The 23,234-nt window shown below is 42.5% G+C and overlaps 3 protein-coding genes across 5 annotated transcripts; 1 reads left to right on the plus strand and 2 right to left on the minus strand.

The window, feature by feature from the left end:
* Nucleotides 1–206: 206 nt before the first annotated feature.
* On the minus strand, nucleotides 207–8,278 carry LOC106816800 (interleukin enhancer-binding factor 2-like). The gene is made up of 10 exons (XM_014821421.1): nucleotides 8,170–8,278; nucleotides 6,051–6,138; nucleotides 5,639–5,830; nucleotides 5,039–5,207; nucleotides 4,582–4,698; nucleotides 4,088–4,254; nucleotides 2,713–2,774; nucleotides 2,233–2,347; nucleotides 1,812–1,899; nucleotides 207–1,381 (listed from the first exon to the last, which is right to left on the minus strand). Exons 1-10 carry the CDS (start codon nucleotides 8,178–8,180, stop codon nucleotides 1,212–1,214), a joined length of 1,179 nt encoding a protein of 392 aa, XP_014676907.1. The 5' UTR covers nucleotides 8,181–8,278; the 3' UTR covers nucleotides 207–1,211.
* A 103-nt stretch (nucleotides 8,279–8,381) lies between these two features.
* Nucleotides 8,382–19,991, plus strand: LOC106816801 (male-specific lethal 3 homolog). Of its 3 annotated transcripts, none has more exons than XM_014821422.1 (13): nucleotides 8,382–8,633; nucleotides 11,316–11,508; nucleotides 12,148–12,230; nucleotides 12,522–12,617; nucleotides 13,117–13,261; nucleotides 14,358–14,456; nucleotides 15,042–15,178; nucleotides 15,641–15,793; nucleotides 16,129–16,408; nucleotides 17,122–17,320; nucleotides 18,209–18,421; nucleotides 18,750–18,834; nucleotides 19,343–19,991. In XM_014821422.1, exons 2-13 carry the CDS (start codon nucleotides 11,401–11,403, stop codon nucleotides 19,407–19,409), a joined length of 1,665 nt encoding a protein of 554 aa, XP_014676908.1. In that variant the 5' UTR covers nucleotides 8,382–8,633; nucleotides 11,316–11,400; the 3' UTR covers nucleotides 19,410–19,991. The 3 variants fall into 3 exon arrangements, with proteins under 3 accessions (XP_014676908.1, XP_014676911.1, XP_014676909.1); XM_014821425.1 differs by having other exon boundaries at nucleotides 16,195–16,408; XM_014821423.1 differs by having other exon boundaries at nucleotides 15,045–15,178.
* Nucleotides 19,992–20,291: 300 nt separating this feature from the next.
* LOC106816802 lies at nucleotides 20,292–22,202 on the minus strand. Its single transcript, XM_014821426.1, has 3 exons — nucleotides 22,127–22,202; nucleotides 21,615–21,711; nucleotides 20,292–20,730 (listed from the first exon to the last, which is right to left on the minus strand). The coding sequence occupies exons 2-3, from the start codon at nucleotides 21,675–21,677 to the stop codon at nucleotides 20,452–20,454; spliced, it is 342 nt and encodes a 113-aa protein (XP_014676912.1). The 5' UTR covers nucleotides 21,678–21,711; nucleotides 22,127–22,202; the 3' UTR covers nucleotides 20,292–20,451.
* Nucleotides 22,203–23,234: the final 1,032 nt, after the last annotated feature.

Raw genomic sequence — 23,234 nt, forward strand, 5'->3', positions numbered from 1 at the left:
AAAGACTGAGAATAGTATCAACACGGTTTCACACTAATACAAGCTTGTGATTGACTTACAGGTACGACGTTTACAAGCTGCAAACACCTCTGGGTCTTTTCATGCTGAAGATGCTATTCATATGAAATATGAATGTATATTGACCTCAATTACTTTCACCCCTATTTATATACGATGATCCAAAAGTGACCAACATTGAACGCGTGTTCACAGAAGGACATATAGTAGGTTTATTGTTGAAATCGAAATTACATATATACCATCGATCGCGAGGATTCTGAGTGTAAATAAGATGTCTTTGTATGTGTGCTGGACAAAAGATTGCATCAGCATCCGTAAACGTTCAATTTCCTTGGGACGTGAAAGACGTCGCCGGGAACACATTTCAACACATAATAATAACCTTTCAAACCATAGATTACAAAGTTCACACAATCTCCGCTAACGCTAATGAAAAGCGGACGCTGCAATTTTACATTCGAGGACGTTACGACAAACGAAGAGGATGGCAAACGAAAAGTAACCCATCTGAAGAATCATCAGTGGATTATAAACTTGTGGCCCATTGTCAGAAACAAAATCAGTCTCATAATTAGTCCTAACACTAACATTGAAAGAAACGTAAGGTTAAAAGAATTAGAAATCCTGGCCAATTTCCTCGTAATTTAATGAAACAAAACTCTGTCAACGGTCTACGAGAAAAAGTTAATGTTAAGACTAATGTTAATATGAATTTTGTTTCTGAAAATGGGCCGCTGCACAATAAACCATGATCACTAGTGCAGGATGGCCGTAGATCATGACCCGATCTGGGTAATCTCACAAACCATCGTGAAGTGAGCATCCTAGCATCGCGGCGGCAGACACAACAGAGCTAGAATGCCAAACAAACATGCACACAAAAAGATTCAAGGAGCCGAGATGCGGCTCATGCGATGACGCGCATCCCCGCGAAACATAACCAATTCGACTACGAAAATGTGCGACTCGGAAAAATCCGTGTGAAACAGCCGAAGCCGAAAACTCAGTTGTCAGGGTTACAGCCCGCATCGTTCGCCCATGGTCGCTGCCTGTTTTTCGTTGTCACTGCCTTTAGGAATAAGGAAAGAGAAGATGAGGAAGAAAGGAAGGAGAGAGAGGAAACAAAAAAGGGTTTGTGACGTCGCGTTCGTGCCGCGTGCGGATGTGTCTCTCTCCGGTCGCCGTCTCTCTCACTGGCCGTCCACCGTATCCATGTCGTCCCCGACCTCTCCCTCGACATCGTCCTCTCCCTCTCCCTCCGCATCCTCCTCCTCGCCGTCCTTCTTCTCCGGTTTCTCGTACGCCTTCTCCGACGGCGTCACGACGACGCCTTCCCACACCGACATCTCCGTCGCGATACCTGCGAGAGGGAATCGGGAAGATCGTGAGCGCGCGTCGCCATGACAACGTCACAACGAATCGCATTGCGGAGCGACGCTGGGTCGTCGCTTATACGTTATTGTGCTTATACTTTTTTTTTACTTATTACTTTATTTAAACTTTATTCGCATACACCTATTTTTGTTCACTCCCTTAACGTACTCGGCCGTGTCTTATTTTCTGTTTTACTCGGCGTTCGACGAAAAAAAATACATACACCGAGAATTAGTCAGGCGTGCGTTAGCTGCACACCTCTATAAAACAGACACCTGTCTGTAAAGGACACTTTTGACAATTACCACCAATGACCTTTATACACAGGTTCGACAACATATAGACAAGGAGATCTCGCAGAGGTAAGGAAATAAGGAGGGCAGTAACAATTCTAGGGTTTAGTAGTTTACACGCACTCGAGTTGCCTTCGAAGCCAAGAACCTGCTTGTAACCGCCATGTTCCAGAACGCGCAGGAGTGTCTGGGCCGTGAAGCACACCTGGTCCTGTACACGTGGGAGAAAAACACTAATTAAAATAAACTTAATTCAATTACGTTAATGAAATGAAATTATACGTGGGAATTAATTAGTGACTGAAATTGAAAATGGTCACTTAAAGATACACTCTGCACAGTGGCAAACTCTCGCGTTTTCTTCTAGCAGCACGACAATCCTATCCTCCCCTACTTTCCGGCAGAGCAATTTTTATTTAAAAACAATTCAATGACGATCTCACAAATGCTGTGATTAGTAAAAATCGTCACTAAATGGAGAACGTTAATGCATTATTGTGTGATAAAAACACAGATTGATAGGTGAAGTATATGAAGACAGTACCTGCTCTTCTAGGGTCATGACAGTGTGAACACGCTGGGTCCCGCTCTCGCATGGATCCGTAATGCCCACCGAACCAGGTAGGAAGAATCCAGCCGACAACAGCTGCAAGCACCGCCTGGTGGCAAACATTTAAAATTCATAACTATTCATAAATTCCCATATATCACAAAATATAAATGAATATATTCATAATAAAATTAGGAAATTACCAATGAAGCAGCTACGGAGAGCCAATAAAACTATATAATACAATAATCAATACATATTACACACATTATCTAATATTATAATCAATATATATACTATATAAAAGTAAAGCCCAAATATATACTATTTTTCAATACTACAACTAATCTACACTATATATAATGCTATAAGCTTTAGTTGCAAAATGTCATCACATGTTAAGTGGCTGATGCATCCAAGAAACCGAACAAAATCGGGTCGTAAAGCGATAAAACTCGCACATCCCTCACTAACCTGAAAGCAACATTGATCGGCAGAGGCTGTCTGGCTGGATTGTTCAGTATGGCGTAATGTGCCTGAAATGGAAAAAACATTTACAAGAAATATAATTAAATATAAAATGGAATATAGAGAATAAGACAGGTATTTACGCACATATGCATACTAGTACTGCATCAGTGCCCCACAACAATCGGATATATAACGATTGACTAATAACTGGCATGAAGAATTAATTTAATAAGCATCTTGCCATCAATCAGAATACATCACAGATTCCGACTTCACCCTGCGTCATGACGAGTGAAATGCACAGACAATGCTGATGAAATGTTCGAGCAAAAGTACACATTTCCACGCGTTACCTCTTTACTAACATACACACACACGTAAAAGCAGAAGGGTCTATTCTACATGTAGAATATGTCAGTGCAATATATGTATATATATATATATATATATATCAGGAGTAGATAATAGGGAGGACTGGAGGAGTGTGACATCAATAAACAAGGGAAATTCGTCATTTACTAGCCTTATAATACCTACGATTTACTACGCGCAACTCATCCAACTTGAGCTCAAATCGGACACAGTACATTCGCCCATCATCGTACGAAATCGTTTCCTCGTAGACACCCGCAATCCGGAGATACAGCCTAAAACGTACGACACGATTCTCCATTCTTTGGACATTAATCCAACGCCCATTGCGCGCCTATAATTCAGACAAAAGGCAGCAACACTGGCGCGCAGTCGCTGTGTTTGCTCTCTCGGATAGCTGAATGTGGCGTTGTGGCTCGCGGGGAGATTGGAGATCGACGCAACACTCGACGAGCTAATCATGCGGTTGGCGTGCGTGCGTGAAGGCATGCCAGCTATGTACAAAGGTGGCCTGTGTAGCTGTGTACCGGGTCAAAGGTTATCTCGCCGAGTGTTGATGCCTAATCTCCCAGCGAGCCACATGCCTCGCTGGGTTAGCAATAGCGCGTTAGGTAGCTGCCTTTTGTTTGAATTATAGGCGCGCAATGGCGTTGGATTGATGGCCATAGAATGGAGAATCGTGTCGTACGTTTTAGGCTGTATCTCCGGATTGCGGGTGTCTACGAGAAAACGATTTCGCACGATGATTGGCGAATGTACTGTGTCCGATTTGAGCTCAAGTTGGATGAGTTACGTGTAGTAAATCGTAGGTATTATAAGGCTAGTAAATGACGAATTTCCCTTGTTTATTGATGTCACACTCCTCCCTATTATCTACTCCTGATATATATATATATATATATACATGCACACGTGAAAGCACATATCTATATAAGTGCACAGTAGGTGTTTAGGTAAAGTGTGGCACTATTGCAAACATATGCAACACAGTGAGTGAGAGTCTTACCAGCAGATCGATTATCCACGGGTTGAGAGGCCGGAATCCCTGGAAGCGATTACGCAGGTCACGGGACAGTCTGATTAGAACCTTGATGCTAGAGTGGAACGCATTCTCCTCAAACCAGCGGGTGTGTCGGATTGCCCCCAGGTGGCTCTGCATTACTTTCGCCTCCACTAGGTGAACACACGTGAAAACAACGAGCATTCGCAATGACCAAAAATTCAGATTTTATGAACACGCAGCAGTTTAGCTATGTACCACTGTACGAATCTGAACACCTCTTAAAATTGAAATCCCAGGCAGTATATATTCTAATGTGAAGAAAACAATTATAAGAGGGAGCAATAACAAATCCTTTAACACAGCCATTATTCTATGTTTTGTGTGCAAGAACCAAACATAGAAATGCGTGACGATAGGTAAAGTTCTACTCTATTTACAATCAGTGTAAACAGATTTTCTCACACCACACACACACATATGTTAGGTGTGTAACTTACAGTGGAGTTCTGGGTCCAGTTTCTTAAAATTCGGAGGAATTGTCGTGATGAGTACTTTCACCGTTGCATCAGACGAGGCAATTTCGAATCCGCTTTCATTGATTGCCATATTCAACACTACAACAGCAGGTTTATTACAGTCATTCCATCGTCTCTACACTAATTACGTTATACATTATGTCAAATGCTAAACATGCACGCACGCACGCACAGACACACACACTCGCGCATGCACAGACGTGCGCACGCACGCACGCACGCACGCACAAATGCACATATTGATACGTGCAAGAGGAACAATCAACTGTAGAATCCGATCATACAAGCACGCAGTTTGACTTTGTGTGCCTGCACACACTACGATAATACATACATCATTTACCATTATTATCAACGGTAATATTATCATAATATTTATATTATTATTACTACTATCTTCACACCAAGACGTACGCACCTTCGGCTGCGTCTGACTCCTTCAGGTCGTCGAGCACCTTGGAGGCGAGAGCGTTCACCGCCTCCTTCGTTGGCAGCGTCTTCAGCAGAGCAACAATGTCAGCGACGTTGTGACCGGCCATCATCGTGCCTTTCTTGTGCGAACCAACCTGCCGGATCTCCTCGATTTGCTGCAAAGATTCGAGTTTAGATTAGAGTTTGCTGCAAAGATTCGAGTTTAGGTTATAGTTTGCTGCAAAGATTAGAGTTTATATTAGAGTTTGCTGCAAAGATTAGAGTTTAGATTAGAGTTTGCTGCAAAGATTAGACTTAGAATCGGTGCATGACCTCCCTGGCGTTTGCGTGCGCTAAGGTGGGTCCGCGCGCGCCACAGTGGGTCCCGCGGTGGGTCCGCGTCCGCCACGGTGGGTCCACGCGCACGATGTCGACGCTGCATCAATGATTGCGAAGAGGTGTCTTCCAACGTGCTAGGAAGGACGCATGCTTTGAAGGCACGTTTGAACCGACACGCATTAAAGGCCTGGCAAGAACCCTGCTGAGTATACTAGAATCACGCATAAATGAACGTCGCGAATCTCGAATCTCCGCCGCGGCTACTCACACACGCTTCGAACATCGCCGGAGCGACGATCATGTTGTCCATGACCTGGTTGACCTTGGTGATGAGGGCTAGCACGGACGCCTGCTCCTGCGCAGTTGGCGACAGGTCCTGGTTGCGTTTGAGGAGCGCCTGCGTGAACGCCGTTTCATCCGGCGATGGGCGGCAGCGCGGAAACACATTCTGCGGCTCGCACTGTCACGTGTAAATGCACGCGTGTGAGAAGCGGGAACAGTTACAAACGCTAAAAGATAGTATATCTAGACACAAGTCGACCACTGATTTCGTCTGAGGCATAAATGCGCAGTAAATCTATATATAATAATCTATATAATAATAGTATATATAATAATATAATATATACCAGCTATACTACAGAAAATCCCACATACGAATTCATCAAGTACCATCTTACCAGGACAAGGTCAAAGGGCACATGGGGAACAAAGGCCCGGAAGCCACCCATGCGCATTCCACCGCGCCTCCGGTTACCTGGCTGACCGCTGTAAATAGATAAATGTACATGTCGTTAACAGCATAGCGATCAAACCATACAGGGAATTCTCGCAAAAAAAAAAGAGAATGTTTCAGGTCAAGAGTAAACAGCAGTTGATGTTACACCGTACAGTGTTTCCCCAGGTACATGATAAGCGCGGCGGGCTACCCTGCTATATCCGCCTCGCTTAATATACGCCGAAATTGTTGCTACACTGCAAATTTTCTAGTCACCCTTCCCAAATCGTTATCCGGCTTGCACTTCCTTATCGTGACTTTAAGTCATATACTAATATAACGTAATTAATATAAGAAACAATAATCTTTTCTTCTTGTTATTTATGCACAGGGCGGCGTGCGTCCGGTGTACTTGTGTGTTGCAGATGAGCATTTGACCGGCATTTACTGGTAATTATCAGCAATAATAGACGAAATAGAGTAGAGAAACATTAAGACTTTGGTAGTAAATACATTTCGTGTTTATTTACCATTATTTTTTTTATTGAGACATTCCAAGTGCCTGTGATTGAGTGTGAACAGTATCATTATAAATGAATAATTTATGTCTGATGACTAAGTCGCTCAACCCATTCGTAATTCCGGGTAAGACTAATCCCTGGGCACTCTGTGAGACTCGCAGCTAGGGCCTGCATACCTCCCAACGTTATACTTGGTCGGGTTTTTAACACATTCTAACTCTAAAACTGTTACGTTACAAATTCTTAAAATATTTACATAAACAGGCACGACGGTTGTCATTTTGAATACGAAGTTTTATTTCCCATCGTAGTTTATTTCAAAAGTTATATCAGCCGAAAGTTGCTACCTTGACTCGATTGCAACACTGGCTGGTCAAATATAGACAATATGCCGCGAGCAAATTTGTAACGTAACAGTTTTAGAGTTAGAATGTGTTAAAAACCCGACCGAGTATAACTTTGGGAGGTATGCAGGCCCTAGCTGCGAGTCTCTGTGAGGGTGAGCCCACAGTGTAGAGGTGGTCGGGTAGGGTAGGGTCGGGTAGGGTAGGCCTAACCATAGACCGAATAATTCTGTCCCATAGCACCCTGAATGCTCGCGTGGTACCTAGATGGAATAATTCTGTCCCATATAACCTTTTTTATATTTTGGTGAGGGTTATATTGGGACAGAACGGGGTTCATTGAAATTTCGTGAGATCGCATGCAAAATGCATGCGCTGCGAATGCGGCCCGTACGCCGCTATTGCCTGGCGCGAAAAAAACCTACCGTACCCTTCTAGTACTACATGGCTTTACCTTGCTACTGTCCTGATATGTGTATACATTCACTTCAATCGTTATTCACTTCTTAAAAGATTGTTTTTCAGAAACCCGCTTCATTCCACTTTCGTAAATCACATTCGCCATTTTCAAACAATCAGACCAATCACAGCGACGTCTATCACGCCTCCTGCAAGCGCCACAGATACAAGCGAGAACAGGGGCTCATGTAAGACTCGCTCTGGATTCGTCTGATTTGTTTGTAATGGCGATGTAATTTAGGAAAGTTGAACGAAGCGGTGTTTATGAAACATCTTATTAAGAAGTGAATATCGATTGAAGTGAATGTATACACATATGCAGTTAGCAAGGTAAAGCCATGTAGAAGGGAACGGTAGGTTTTTTTTTCGCGCCAATAGCGTCGTACGGCGCATTCTCAGCGCATGCATTTTGCATGCGATCTCACGAAATTTCAATGAACCCCGTTCTGTCCCAATATACCCTCACCAAAAATTATAAAAAAGGTTATATGGGACAGAATTATTAGGTCTAGCCTAACCCTAACCCTAACCTTAACCCTAATCCTAAACCTAACCCTAACCATACCCTACCCGACCACCCTAATTTGTGCGGTTCCCTCACAGAGTGCCCGGGATTAGTCTTTTCCATTCGTAATCGTAGGCCCTAGTTTGGGACCCCGATTAATCAGGAGTATATCAATATTGATAGACTCCTGATAGTATTGTTGAAACAACCAATCGCCTATGCGTCTATTATTAGTATTAATTTACTACTTACCGCATAACCATTTTGTTTAGAATTTGTTTATACAGACACAGCTACACGAGGAATAAACAGATCAAACAAAAACAAAGCATGTGAACCGAAAATTGTGACAGGCGTACCAAGCGCCACTACATGTGTTCACTTGTCTCTTTAAAGGTGTTAATGTGTGGACCAATAATCCTATAAACAAATATAAAATTTTTATATTATCAACAGATGGCGCTAGTTGACAACATGGTGATTGATGACACAGAGGGCTATTTCATTTCGCTGCAGCTAGTTGTTGTTTGATAACAATAATACATTACATACATACATGCATTTTATCTAAATCCGTTTGTATAAGTAAAGTTGTTAATCCTAGTCTCCGTTAGAGGTTCAAAAAGCACATTGATAACATTTCCATCTGAAAAACACCAATGTAAAGGTTGCTGTGAATCTGACATTCACAGACTAGCACCAACTCCAGGTTCAAGGTAACAGACTAGACGTAGCATAACAGAAGTAGGCCTAGATGTCTACTGTCTAGGCTTGTACTTGCAGTGGGGCAAGGGGCAGTCTTTGCCATGCTTAAAAATGCACCGTTAATGAATGCCACCCTTTACAAGATGAAAGGGCTCACTACAGTGAAAAAATTAATTTTTTTCTTTCCGGGGCTCTTTTTGCAAACCCCCCCAAAATTTCGGGCTACTTTTTCAATTTTCCAGGGCTCTTTTTCCACTTTCCAGGGCGACTTTTTTCCAGGGCTGTTTCCTCAAATGTACACACAACACAGTAGCTAATACACACTCGTGGGGGCGCGCACACACCACACACACGTCACACGCAGGCACACACGCACGCACGCACGCACGCACGCACACACACACACACACACACACACACACACACACACACACACAGACACAACAGTCAATATTCAAGACAGTTATTCATCAGACTGACAGACTAACATGATAATCACAACTCACAAGTCACAACCACAAATGCACTTGAATAGTGAATACATCACAGGTTCAAGCTAAACACAGAACTATTACGGCTAGCCCAAATAGTGGAATGTCGCCTGTACAGCTAGGAGGATCGATTGTTTATATGCGATAGTCTCTTGCGGCTGGGGTCAAGGCCCGCGTAAGGGCCCTGGAAGTCAGGGGGTTTGAGAAGCGGCCCGCGAGCACGTGTGTTATGGCTGTGCACATCGACGCTGCGTACGTGCCTGCTGCAGCCATGTAAACCCATTCCAATATAAGAACACGCGCGCATTGATTGAAGTATGTGGGGGGCCGATTGTTTCAGGTGGTACTAATCACTACTAAATTTAGAGGGTTGGCAATTGCCGGACTATGAGAGAGCGGCAGCAAAACTCTTTCGGGAATTGACAAAAAAAGCTACAATCGGAATGACACACGAGTGTGCGGCAGGGAAAAAATATACGTGTGAATTTCATTAGGATTTCATGGATTACCGTTCTATAATCCTACGGGTCGTTGGTCCTACGGGTCTACTAGGCACGCCCGCCACACACGCACGCACGCATGCAGGCACGCACGCACGCAACGCACGCACGCAAGCACGCCAGCAGGCACACCGGCACACACAGGCACACCCGCACGCACGCACGCAGCGCAGGCACACACCAAGCACGCCTGCAGGCACACCGGCACGCACGCACGCGCGCAGGCACACACGCAAGCACGCGCACAGGCACACACGATATATATACGCGCGGGCGCGGCGCGCGCTTGATTGAATGCAATACACACATGCATGCTTAATGATAAACACTGACAGCCACACCGTACTAGGAATTCTACCGCCGCCGTGTAACCGGCTGCCGCTAGCGCAGAGCCGAGCGAGATCGGCAAGCGCGCGGGACCGACCTGGACAATCGATTTCCAGGCGGACTTTTGCTTTTGGGTCGCCCTCGATATCGTATTTTCGAGGGCTCTTTTGGCATTTCGGGGGCGAAATCGCCCGCCGCCCCCGTGTATTTTTTCCCCTGGCTCACTACGTATAGTATACACCATCCCAACCACAGGCACAGGCACTTGGAACGTCTCAATAAAAAAAAAATTAATGGTAAATAAACACGAAATGTACCAAAGTCTTAATGTTTCTCTAATGTTTCTCTACTCTATTTCGCCTATAATCACCTGTAAATGCCAGTCGACTGCTCATCTGCAACACGCAAGTACACTGCACGCCCGCGCTGTGCACAAACAACATGATCTCTCATTATTTCCGCCCCGATTAAAAAAAAAAGTTATTTTTATTTTTTTAATGGGAATGGCTACATGAGGAACAGGCTGAGTGAGTCCGCTTTGGAGGTGCTGCTGCTACTGGCAATTGAAGGGCCATCTCGGCAAGAATTCCCATTCGACCCACTGGTAGCAAGAACAAGTCCGCACCTGCAGCTACAGCACACACGCATCTATTGACTATATATAACAACGTTATATATAGTTGTTATAGTAGTTATAGTTGTTATAGTAGCTATAGTTGTTTTAGTAGTTATATATAACTATATATAATGTTGTTATATTAGTCAATAGATGCGTGTGTGTTGTAGGTGCAGGTGGCGGACTTGTTCTTGCTGCCAGTGATTTGACCAGGCCCCCGGACCACCCTAGTTTCCCCCCTCCCCTCCCCTCCCCCCCCCTCTCCCCTGTTTCAATTTCATCCTGGGGAGAACCCTGAATACATATAGCAAATTGTTTCAATCAAATGTTTCCATCAGTGACCGGGAAGTCCGCCATGTTTGTTTATTGCGACCGTTTCGATGGGCAAGATGCGCAGATGACTACTGCGCATGCGCTGTGTGCGCCCTTGCAAAACAAGAGGCGCCTGCGCGCATGCGCACTTAGGAGCGTCCAGTTTTGGGCGAGCGTCCAAATACTACGGTACAGGCCTACAGTTGGCATGTTTGTGTCCCTACCCCCAAATACACGTGCTTTTTCGGTTCGTTAACTATTATTTATGTGAAATTCCATACATTATTTCGTTATTCCTTGATAACATGTCAATATAAATGTTAGAATAATAGCTAATTGAATAATACTGAAAGCTGAAATCATGTTCTTATACAGTTGTCCACAACTACTGCACAGTTCTGTTCCAATATTTGAATTCAATCTATGAGTGCAAAATTTTATTTGCAGACATTACTGAAGTTGGAGATATAACCCGCCTGTGGATTGACAATTCCATTAGTTGCGTGTGTTGCTTTGTGCACAAACTTTATTGATGGAGATGTCCTCTACACGTGGTCAGAAACCAAAGTTTCATGATGGTGAAAAGGTGCTTTGCTTTGAGCCAGATCCCACCAAAGCTAAAGTGCTTTATGATTCCAAGGTAAATATATGTTGGCAGTTGGGTTTGCATGCTTAACCCTATCAGTGTACTAGAGAGCTTGTGGCATTTTATTGCTATGGAATTTGACAAGTATTTATTTATTGCTAGAAAGGAATTTAAAAAATCGTGAATATTAGGTATTATAATTATTGGTTTTACCTTTATTTTTTCAATTAACATAAAAATACTTTCACAGCATGGTGTTTTATAACTCATGAGTATGAACTAAATTGTTGTAGACACCATGCCTTGAAAAATAGTACTGCATTGAATGATGCCATAAATTATTTCCATATATTAAGATAGCAGAGTGTAGAACAGGTATCAGTAGTCTAGACCCGCCACACTCTAGTGGCATAAATGTTTAATTACAGTACTGCCACGTGCAAATATCTTGAGCTATGCTAGATACACATTTAATATAAAGGCAATAAGAGTTATGTAAAGGCCATGGAAACTAAAAATAATTTACCATACAATCCGAGTTAGTAGGGCATGTGTGTGCGTTTGTGCGTGCGTAGTTGTGTGTGCTGATGACTATAGAATATGATAGCATGCCAGTAGCATTGTCATGCTTTAACCAGCCTTATTTGGCTCTATGTAAATAACAAAAAGTCTGTACTTTCCTGGTTTTTTCAGATTCTCGAAATCATAGAAACAAAAGACAGCCGTGGTCGCAAGGTGGTTGAGTACCTTGTACATTTCCAGGGTTGGAACAATAGGTGTGATTATATATTATGCACATTACCCAAAACGTAATATCATATAAAAACACATTTGCATTATTATTTAATAGCCATTGCATTTTAAGCAATAGAGAAATAATTTCTGTTATGTATATGAGTGTAATATTTTGAACCTTGGTGTTGCATACAATTCTGGTCCTATATTTTTCATTATCATGAGTGCAACACAAAGTATATACAATAAATGGATATTTTCTATAATGCACTTTGTTATAGTTATCCACTTTTGATCTAAAAATATTACACACGCACTCGCTTTATTTCCAGCTGGGATCGATGCGTACCAGAAGAGTATGTAGTAAAAGAAACGGAAGAGAACCGAGACTTGCAAAAGGAATTAGCCGAGAAAACGGCTGAAATACTGTACGTTAGATTTGAGTATATATAATTAGTATTGCGATCTATCCAAATTTAGATTTAGCCTGGTATGTGAGCATCCATCATTGCTATTTTACCTAGTCCTATTACTATCCTGTATCTGTATTAAATACCTTATGTTACTTACACTCCCATAATACATCTACTTTACTTACCTGACGTACTACTATCTATTTTACCTATTATATCCACAACGACGTAGTCAACTGATTACCTGCATATGTTATACTGTTATAACTGTCTTGAAATGTTATAACCTTGCCGAACATCCTTTACTGGGCATTTACCTTATAAGTATCAACAAGAGCGTATTAAGTATGTACATACTTACATAAGTACATACATACATACATAAGTACATACTTAATACGCTCTTGGTATCAAGTGTAAAGAGACTGGACCGAACAAGGGAACGAAAATTGAGAGTTTGGTTTGAGTAGACAGCTGATAAGTGGTGTGATAACCGTGATAATGTGATTTCCAGGAAGAAGACGCAGCGGAGAAGGAAGACCATACAGGAGAAGGTGGATGAGACGCTGAAGAAGATCAGGAATGAGGACGGGGATTCACGCAGCAGCTTCTCCGATGAAAGCTCGTCCGAGAGTGACTCTGACGATGACACCGATCACGTAGGTTCAAGTCCGCTTAGCTTCAGTGCTGGATTAAAATTGTTGTACCTGTAATGATCATATCTGGTGTGTATAATATAGAGATGATAGATTAGATAATAGATAATATATATTATAGATGGTAGATTATATATTATAGATAAGATATTATATAAATAGATAATCGATTATATATTAGATAATCGATTATATATTAGATAATAGATTAGATAGATTAGATAATATAGAGATGAGTAGATAGAGTGTGTAATATAGAGTGTATAATCTCTATATTACACACTCATGATCATATGATATTGTATAAGATATGGTTATGTACGTGAATCTAGTGTCCTGCTATTTCCTTTAGAGAGGATTTCTCGTGTATTTCAAATCGTTTACACATTTTATTACATATGATATTGATATTTTGATACATTGATATTCTATATACATATGATATTGTATAAGATATGGTTATGTATTTGAATCTAGTGTCCTCTGATGTCCTTCAGAGAGAGGATTTCTCATGTATTTCAAATCGTTTACATAGTTTCTTGACTGTTTTCATACTTGCCAGCACTGGCCTTGCGTAACACCAAGCAGTCATAGTAAGACTAACATGTCGTAAAATACTCGCACATCATTGTTTTCACCAATATGTGCACCGATCTGCATTTCAAATAAGATTTGCTTACATGTGTCAACAAAACTAGCTTTTTGATTTTTGCTCTTACGAGATGCCATTGACTGGCACCTGGCCTTTACACTATGTTACATTTGTCTACATATCCAGATAGGTACCAGTTTATAAAAGCTTGTGATAACTATGTGCACTTGTTTTGTGGGAGCGGTTGAAAATTCCATTCTCGTGAATCTCAAGAAAGCAGGTGCAAGTTTGCTGATCATTTACCGTTTTATAGCCTATAACAGCACAAAATCGTAATGATTTTTATGCGGAAGTAATCAGTAATAATATCAGTGGTTAATAATAACATTTTTTTCATTATTAACGCCTAGTAATATGTATGCTGACAAGTGAGACTAAATTTATCCACATTGATTATTTTTTATGATTTTCTTTGATTTATTTGTGAAATGATCAATTTCATTGCAGGTACTTGTTGATGAGGCAGGGCCGTTAGATGTCCATTTGCCAAAGGAGCTGAAACAAGTTATGGAAGAGGACTATATCAGAATCACAAGAGATAATAAGGTGACATGAACCAGTGATTGTTTAAGACTCGCTGCCACAGTGATTTAGCCATGCAGCAGAGATGCCAACCACTACAATTTCTATTCCTTTTGAACCACTACGACCAGTTTGTATCAAACTATGAATTTCACTGTGATCGAACTTCTTTTTTTTTCAATTTATTGTCATTTTTTACCCTCAGAATGCAGGAAATTGCATCTCAGAATCAAAATTTTTTTCCGGGAGGCATGCCAGACCCCCCTAGCAAACTCGGGTCACTACGTGACCCTCAAACTACTAATTTGATGGCCAGACACTACAGATTGCTTCAAATATGGGTTGGCATCTCTGATGCAGGGTTGGAAACCTTGGTTCAATCACAGAGTTGTATGTCCATGTATGCATTGAATGCATTCGATCGGATCATAGAGTTATATTCTTGGTAATCATAGCTCCTATAAGCTCATAAGAATAATCATAACATTTGACCTCCTTATCATAATGAGAGCACTGGTCTGATTTTTCCTACTGACCTACATGAAAATCAGTGTGAGTTGTCCTGTTCCATGGATGCCGAACTGACTGTATGGCTCGTGCACTTTTCAGCAGTTAAAGCTACCATGTGGGCCGAACATCATTGAGATTTTAGAATGTTATGCGAAGAATTTCGGAATGAATCTCGTTTGCTCCCCTGACAGAAAGTCAAAGGCTGCCTTGACAGATGTCCCACCTGTGGAGAAAAGGTAAGACATCTCAGGGGGGGGGGGCGTATTATAGGGTCTTAGCTGGAATAGATTCCACTTTACTGATATAATCGGATGAAGTAGAGTAATGCATTAAAATATTGATTTAATAAAGATATATAATCAAAGCAATCATTGACAATGTTCTTACGTTACGATGGCAATAGTTGACTGTCTTGAAGAGATGTTTTTAATTGTGTTTTATTCTTAGATTAGTATATTGCTCTAATACCACTCAATGAATAGCAGTTAAGATCGTTTCTAGTGTCTATCTAAAATTTTAGGATTGGTTGGTTGAGCTGTCATTCTTGTGTCAATAAGAACCAGGCTTCCAAATTGTGGTGTCGGGTGACATTAGTAGCACTGTGGCTTATATACGTAAACATTCAGTATAAATTCATTTGATTCATCCTATGCAATATCGGTCATATGCTTATCAATCGTGCACGTTTGTCTTTGCAGTTTGAAAATATGCCGTGAAATCGTAGATGGGCTTCGGATCTACTTTGATTTCATGCTACCTCTGATTTTGCTCTACAAGTTGGAGAGACCACAGTATGAGATGATGAGTGAAACTCTGACAACACAGCTACATGTAAAGTTAGAGCCTCAGTGGTAAGCTCGTGATGTTAGGCTCATGCGGTGCACGATGCTTGATCCGGAAAATGAGTGAATGTGTAAATGAAGCTGCATTGAACTGGAAAACATTTAATGCTGTGAGCAAGTCTGGTATTATCCTGGTGTCTTATATATTTCTATAAATGTAAGTTGTCAGCCAGTACAGCACATCTGTGCCTCATTTGCCTAAATGAATGGAGTATTAAGTAATTGCTGTATGGCAGTGCATGCATACAATATCCAGCATGAAGCCACTTGACATTTGAAGGAGACCAAAAACCCCAGTAATCTGCTTAGCAATAATCCGTTTAACATTTCCGCTTCCCAAACAGTTTTCCAGGTATAACTGCTGATTTTGCCCGTGCTAAGCCCGCACCACGGTTGCGCTCTGGTGGCAGGTTCCTCCCAAACGCCCCCTCGCGGGCAAAAACGGCACCGATGAAGCGACGTGGGCGGGGAAGGCCGCGCAAAGACGTCAAGGAGGAGCCGGAGAAGGTGGCATCGCTGTCGCCATTGCCCGTTGTCAAGGAGGAGACGCAGGATACGGACTCGGAGTTAGAGCATCCAATCAGCAGCCGGCTGCGACATCACTCAGCAACGGATAGAAAGCTGGTGAGTGAGTGGTAAGGGACACACCATGCGAATTTATTAGAGTTTTGCCGTGAATTTTATCCGCACCGAAATTCGCACCTATCAAACATGTTTGATATTTTCGCTGCAAATTTTTATCGCTGCGTACAGATTCGCATTGTGTGTCAGTGGAAGCGAAAATCGAGCCGGCCGATGTTATAATGCAGCGAATCATTGATCAGTATGATAATCACATGATTGAGAAATGGCGGCAATCCAGCGATCACATGACTGTTGGAGCCATGGTTGGAGCCGTGTGGTGACAGTAAATCGCGTGTAGTGTGTCCGTTCAATTAATCGCATGCGGGTGAGAATATTTTCGACTGCGAATTTTGCTGCGGATCTGATCGTAGCGAAATTCGCATAGTGTGTCCCCCACTTTAGAGTCACGCTCATCAAGCGATTAATCTGATTTTCTATTTATCTGGGGAGGAGTACCTGACTCTGAAAACAAGAACTCACTACTCGTGTCCACCAGTCACCGTCACACGATGCATAGATGTGTGACGGTGCTGTTGGAAAACTCACTGAATTTATGCAGAGTCTTGCGTTCCTGCACAAAGTATTATGGTACTCTGGGAGGAGAACACGACTCATACATGTGCGTGAAGACTTCTGGCATCGCTGCTGAGTTTTGTGGATTGAATACTGCGACGTGATGATTTGTTGATTCTTCCCACTTATTTCGTTGACAGCCGTCACTACATGTGGCAGATAAACCATCCTCGCCTCCCTCCTGTGCCAGCAGTCACTCCAGCCCAGACAGCAAGAGACAAATGCGATCAGTCGCTGTTGCTCCCCCACAGAGGGCAGCACCACTAACAGACAAGGTGGCGTCTGCCGTCATAGCAGCTCCTTCGCCAGCAACAGCGACAATGACCAAGCCCGTGTCACGTACATATACTTTAATTAATTGTTTATACTACATATATTCTATAAGGGGCAGGTGATATAAAGAGATACACATGATTTAGTGCATTTGTTGTGATGGTTGATTGTTAAACTTATCCTTTGCATGAATTACCATTTGAAGGTGTTTTATAATCATTGAAAACGCATTTTAGCATATATATATATATATAGTTATATAAATAGTTATATAATAGTTCTTACCGTTGCTTATGCTGGAGCTGAATCAATGAATCCGGGTGGGTAGAGGGGAGCGATGTCAATTGAGAGACGGCCGCTTCTGATATAAATCACTCTTTAGTTTCCATTGCTGTTAAATTATAGTTAGTGCTAAAGTTTGGCTTCTAGAATGTAGGTCAAGCAGCAACACAGCAGGTGTTCATTGCACCCGCTTTGTGTTGGCACTTTCTAGCAGTGCGTGGTACACGCAGGGATGTGTTGTAACAGCTCCAGCTTCGCTGGCTGTAACGCCAAGTTTTTTGAGTTAACAAAGTTGTATTAAACATATTTTTTAGTCCGTGGCTACGCGTCCGGTTACCGGACGCCCAGCTCCCAGGCTACTCGTCCGGTCATATATTTCTTACGTGAACCCAACTATATTTTTCTAGTAAAAAACAATAAACAATAAGTTTTTACCATAATATTACTTACCTTTAGGTATTTTATCAAAAAAATGTGTTTTTGTAACTTTTGAAGCAATAGTAAATCCAGTAAAATCAACGATTTGAAAGGGGGCGTGGCCTAATTGTGACGTGGATTTGGGAATCTGTGCTGAGCTTTGGAACGGATGACCGGACGCGTAGCCACTGCGTTCTTTTTATCAGTTATCGTTCTTCCGACAAGACATAACAGCTTCCTCTCGTTACCTCACAGCGTTCAGTAGCTCTAGCTACGCTAGCAGCACCTGCTCCGACTACACCCTGCCACACGACGGCCAATCGAACGGACATGTGAGTCACCATCCTCGCAAAGGCGACGTGCTCAGCGACGTGCTCTCATGGAAGCTGCTGCCGGAGGACGTGGCGAACAGCAAGCCGACGATGCCGTCGTTGTTGTACGGGGCGCACCACCTGCTGCGACTGTTCGGTAAGCCTGCACTCAGTGTATCCGTGTTAGTGCAATAACAACCGCGCTGCCCCTTGGATATCGTTGCATGGTCGCTCAAGCTAGGCCAAGCTAAATGCGTTTTTCATTCATGAACACCACCTTGCGGTACTGTCATTACTAAACGGCATCTTTAGAACGTCGCAATGCTGCCTGACTAAAGCTACTCGTTGATCAAACCAGGAAGATAGGTCAGCTTCACACAGCTTTACTTCTACTGTCAATGTTTTAGTAAAATGGCATTTGCATGCCGTGTATTATTGTTTGTGGTTATTTATTTATCTAATGTTATCTGTATCTAACGTTGCAGTGAAGCTGCCAGAACTCCTTGGAAAAATCCGAATGTCTCAGAAGAAACGAGAGGCGATATGTACCCATTTAGAAATGTTCCTCAAGTATGTGTTATTGAAATATCGTTGTTATTTGAAATGTTCGTTTGTGCCACAGGAATAGAATCTGTTTAGCAGCATTTGTCTGCACTTGCTATGCTGAACCTGTGAGTGGGTTGGCTCTGTTACGCAGGGTGCGAAATTAACGGAGAGTCCGGAGTCAAATACTCCCTGATTTACTGCCGGACTCCTTGGTCTGACATATGCAGGAGTCCGTGTGACTCCCTGAAAATTTTGCCATATTAACTAGTTCGTTCCAGAGCACGGCCTTGCGTAATTACCGTATTTTTTTAGGAAATGTCCAAAGAAAATTTGGCAGACGTGCAACCGCATGAATCTTCAAAATAAGCACATGCATTATTGTTAATATCTTTAATTTGGAACGTCAGACTGCGGACTCCCTCATTTTGCCGCGTACTCCTTCTTTTTAAGGGCAGGGAGTCCGTTGGACTCACTTGTTCAAAAGTTCATTTCTACCCCTGATTACGTATTATGGAATTATCTTATTTTACAGTTACTTGGTGGATAAACAAGCTGAACTCTTCTCAGAATCGGCATATGAGGATGCCTATGTTCAGTAGATGTTTACATCTCCGCATACGACGATGTGGTTGGTTTCTATACATGGCTCCGTTCAGCTATGGAGCGCCGGCAAGTTTATGGAATAGTGACACTGACCAAGAAAAAAGCCATCTTATTCCAGCCAATCATCATGCTTACCAAGACCATAAATGACTGACTGCCTGATTGATTGATTGATTGATTGATTGATTGATTGATTGATTGGTTGGTTGGTTGGTTGATTGATGTCTACTACCCTTTACACGTTTTGACTTTTCCATTCTTCAGTCTGTGACACATTCAGAATTTTATTTCAGTAGGTACGATAAAATTAGACTTTGACATTGTTTTCTCAGATGATAGAAAATCACATGCACTGGTAATATATAGATACGAAGGCACTCTTGGCTTCTTGGAAATAAGTTGGCTGCGTCCGTGCTTGCCGTGGTTTAGTATTGGTATTGTTACGCTTGGCTGTATCATGATATGATTATATTTAATAGACTAGTGAATAGAGAACATGATAATGCATAGGAGAATCTTGTATACCTATGGTCTGTAAAGATAAATAAAAAAAATTATGAGATAGTATTTGTCATCGAGCTCAGTGTTACATAAATCTGGATAAACCATGTACTCTTATGATGTGGTACTTCGTGGCAGACCGTGTACAGCAAAGACTTTTGTAATAATGGGTTGTCCGATTTGCTTTTGTGAGGTGAACCGCGTATATTTGTGGACTAAAACGTCAAAAGCAAAAATGTGTGTCCACGATTTATACAGCATTTAGAATGTGCCCTGTAAATTCCATGGCGGCGAAGTTACTTATCGTTGTATGCCGGTGTATTGTGGAACAGGAGTTATAGAAACAGGGGTAAAAACACGAAATTAACAAAAAACGATCAATTTAGATCAGGTGCCCATGTATTTTCTGAGAGTTGAAATTTAGGGAATGCTCAATATTATCAATATTACATCACTCGCACATAGCAGTATTGAAATAGTGCTATATAATTGTAGTTGCGATGTCCGATCCGAATGTTTATTGTTTGACATTCAGTCTCAGTGTCGGTAGCCACTGCTGTCGGTAAGATCACAATTGCACTTCCACGTGAAGTTACACACAGCCACACAGACCATGCGGTGAAACTTTCTCTGTCGGTCTCCATTGTCTTTGATGTCGTTTCTGGCACTAGGTGATAGACACTGACAATAGTTTGCCATGAAATCGCACGCGCCGGTGCATGCGCGCTCCATATCTTTCGGTTTCATCTTCGGTAAGCGTGAGATGTCTTGTACCCTAGTAGCCTGAGTGACTGCGACCAGAGCCATTGTCACCGCCTGCGTATCAATAGAGAAATACTAATCAACGCACTCATTTTCATGAGAGACTGAATTCGGCCCGCCCGTCCGAGCGAGATATCTATGCCCCCTAGACACCGTTGCTAGGTCGGTTAAGTTAGCAGAGTTTATGTTTCTTTTAGCACATGCAACAAAACTGCCGTATTCGCGACACTTTGTTGCCAAGCATTGCTTTTAGAATGCCCAATCACAATACTGATTGGTTAAAGCCGTCCGTCAGTCGCGTTTGGCGGATATTTCAGTTGCGTGCGTTGCTATACGAGAGACCAGGAGAGTGGGTAGGTCTCTGATTCTCAGCATTCGCACGCGCAACGCATGTGGAAGAATTAATCGGTGGAAGAGGCCAGCGCGCCATGGAAAGACACGAAATCAGTGACCCATTTCAAAAAGCGTACTCGACGCTGAGAGAGTAGAGACAATCGTTTATATTATAAGTTTATAATATTATATTAGTTGTGTGGCGAATAAGGGGACAATGAACGCCGTTTGTAAATTTCGAAATTGGTTTTATTGGCGCCAAAATGATGCTAATTACGTGCTTTGTCTACATTCACAATTGCTAGATATTTTGGATAGAATCTGTCACAGGAAATGTTTACGATGACTGCGCATCGATACATTTAATGTCGACACCACTGCTCGAACTATAGATGAATGATTGAATAATTTCATCGGATCTCTATAGTTCACATGCAAATAAAGTTTATTCCAGTTAGATCCAAAATAATTTTCGTCCATCTGCTTGGAAACATGAAGTCTATTGGAGAGATGGGCGAAAATTTCAGTCAGTGTAAGTATTTATAACTTATTTTGGATCTAACTGAGATAAACTTTATTTTTATAGATGAATGATGCATTCCTACCAGTATCCAGCAGAGTATCTCGGCGTAGTTCAGCTTATTGAGTGAAGTGTTCGTTTTCCGCATTGCTAATATCTCTCTGGTGGAAGTTTGACGAAACCTGTGAGGCAGTATTATGTACATATAAGATATACAACACATCCGTAGCTAGCAATGAGGAGGAGGCAGTAGCTACAGGCACTTGGGACAGTCAGTGAAAAACTGAAAATAATATGAACGCACATTCACAAATACTACCCCTCCATTACACAGGCACTTCGACCGTTTTAATAATAAAATTATGGTTAATAAATACAACTTGTCAGTACTAGACCTACCAGTACCAGTACCAGTAATAGTCTTAATTTTGATTTGACCTAATAACTTCACTTCAACACCGTCCAATACACCGCTGCAACACATAGCGCGCACGCCATTGTGCATGCACAAATACACAGTGATATGCGCGAAACAGTCGCCGCCATGCTATTTACTATAATACTACTATTATAAACAACTCCTACTAATTAGCCTACCTGTTAATTTCACTAGATTCCGTAGCTATGTCGTTGATACGGCTAAGTTTACTAAATGTACGCGCGCGCGCACACACACACACACACACACACACACACACACACACACATAGACACGCATACACGTACCAATGTCATTGACGTTGTAACCTCCACGAGAAAGACGACTGTTGTGAAGAAAGTGATTAGAGTTTTGTGCGTGGCTGAAGCGACATTAACTTAATCGTTGTTACGGCGGACATCTCGTCTCGCACAGACTATGGACAATTAACATCAAAATTCTAAACAGAAGTGATCAATTAAATTAACTTTTCTGTTTAGAACTGGTTCCTCGCCGTGGGTATTCTAGTCAGTGGCCAAAGAGAGGGTAAGTCGACTGACTTAATGTGCTTTTAATGCGCGCGCGCGCGTGTGTGTGTGTGTGTGCGTGTGTGTGTGTGTGGTGTGTGTGTGTGTGTGTGTGTGTGTGTGTGTGTGTGTGTGGCTGTGTGTGTGTGTGTGTGTGTGTGTGTGTGTGTGTGTGTGTCGTGTGTGTGTGTGTGTGTGTGTGCATGGTGTACGCACGCACGCCCACAAGCCCGCATACATGCACGTATGCAATCATGAAATCACACATTTGTGCGCGCGCACACGTGCATGCGTGCGTGCGTACATACGTGCATGCGTGCGTGCGTACATAAGTGCATGCGTGCGTGCGTGCATACGTGCGTGCGTGCGTACATACGTGCGTGCGTGCGTGCGTGCGTGCATTCATCTGTACATTTATGGCGGCAATATCTCTGCATGTTGCAGTATATAGATTCCAGATCCTAAATCCATTCTTATTTGGATCCTGCCATCCCGCCTTCTCCATTCACTAAGAAAAATGTATAGTTACAATGTAGATATATGTAATTGCCAGGTGCGCGAAGCTGACACAACGGCAGCTAGAGGCGGAGGTCGAGCGTGAAGCAACGCAGAAGAGGAAGCGGTTGCTACGGGCAACCAGCTCTGCGCGGCCGACGCGCGCAGACGCGAGGGTGGCGGAGGGAGAAACTCGCTGCTTCGGTGGAGGAGTGGAGAGGAGGAGAAAGTGACAGTGTTGTCCAACATACTTTTGTAACGGCCT

The sequence above is a fragment of the Priapulus caudatus genome, unplaced genomic scaffold, assembly GCF_000485595.1.
Source record: "Priapulus caudatus unplaced genomic scaffold, Priapulus_caudatus-5.0.1 Scaffold1490, whole genome shotgun sequence".
NCBI lineage: Eukaryota > Metazoa > Priapulida > Priapulimorpha > Priapulimorphida > Priapulidae > Priapulus > Priapulus caudatus.

Bases quoted from the DNA above. Each gene is read 5' to 3' on its own strand.
- LOC106816802 (XM_014821426.1), bottom strand. From the start codon at position 21,677: ATGCGGAAAACGAACACTTCACTCAATAAGCTGAACTACGCCGAGATA. The intron at 20,731-21,614 runs GTAGGAATGCAT...ATTGATACGCAG, and splicing joins AGATACTCTGCTGGATACTG to GCGGTGACAATGGCTCTGGT.
- LOC106816800 (XM_014821421.1), bottom strand. The intron at 5,208-5,638 runs GTGAGTAGCCGC...GAATCTTTGCAG, and splicing joins CGGCGATGTTCGAAGCGTGT to CAAATCGAGGAGATCCGGCA. The intron at 1,900-2,232 runs GTACTGTCTTCA...CCACGTGTACAG, and splicing joins TCATGACCCTAGAAGAGCAG to GACCAGGTGTGCTTCACGGC.
- LOC106816801 (XM_014821422.1), top strand. From the start codon at position 11,401: ATGGAGATGTCCTCTACACGTGGTCAGAAACCAAAGTTTCATGATGGT. The intron at 12,231-12,521 runs GTGTGATTATAT...CTTTATTTCCAG, and splicing joins TTCCAGGGTTGGAACAATAG to CTGGGATCGATGCGTACCAG. The intron at 15,794-16,128 runs GTAAGCTCGTGA...CTTCCCAAACAG, and splicing joins GTAAAGTTAGAGCCTCAGTG to TTTTCCAGGTATAACTGCTG.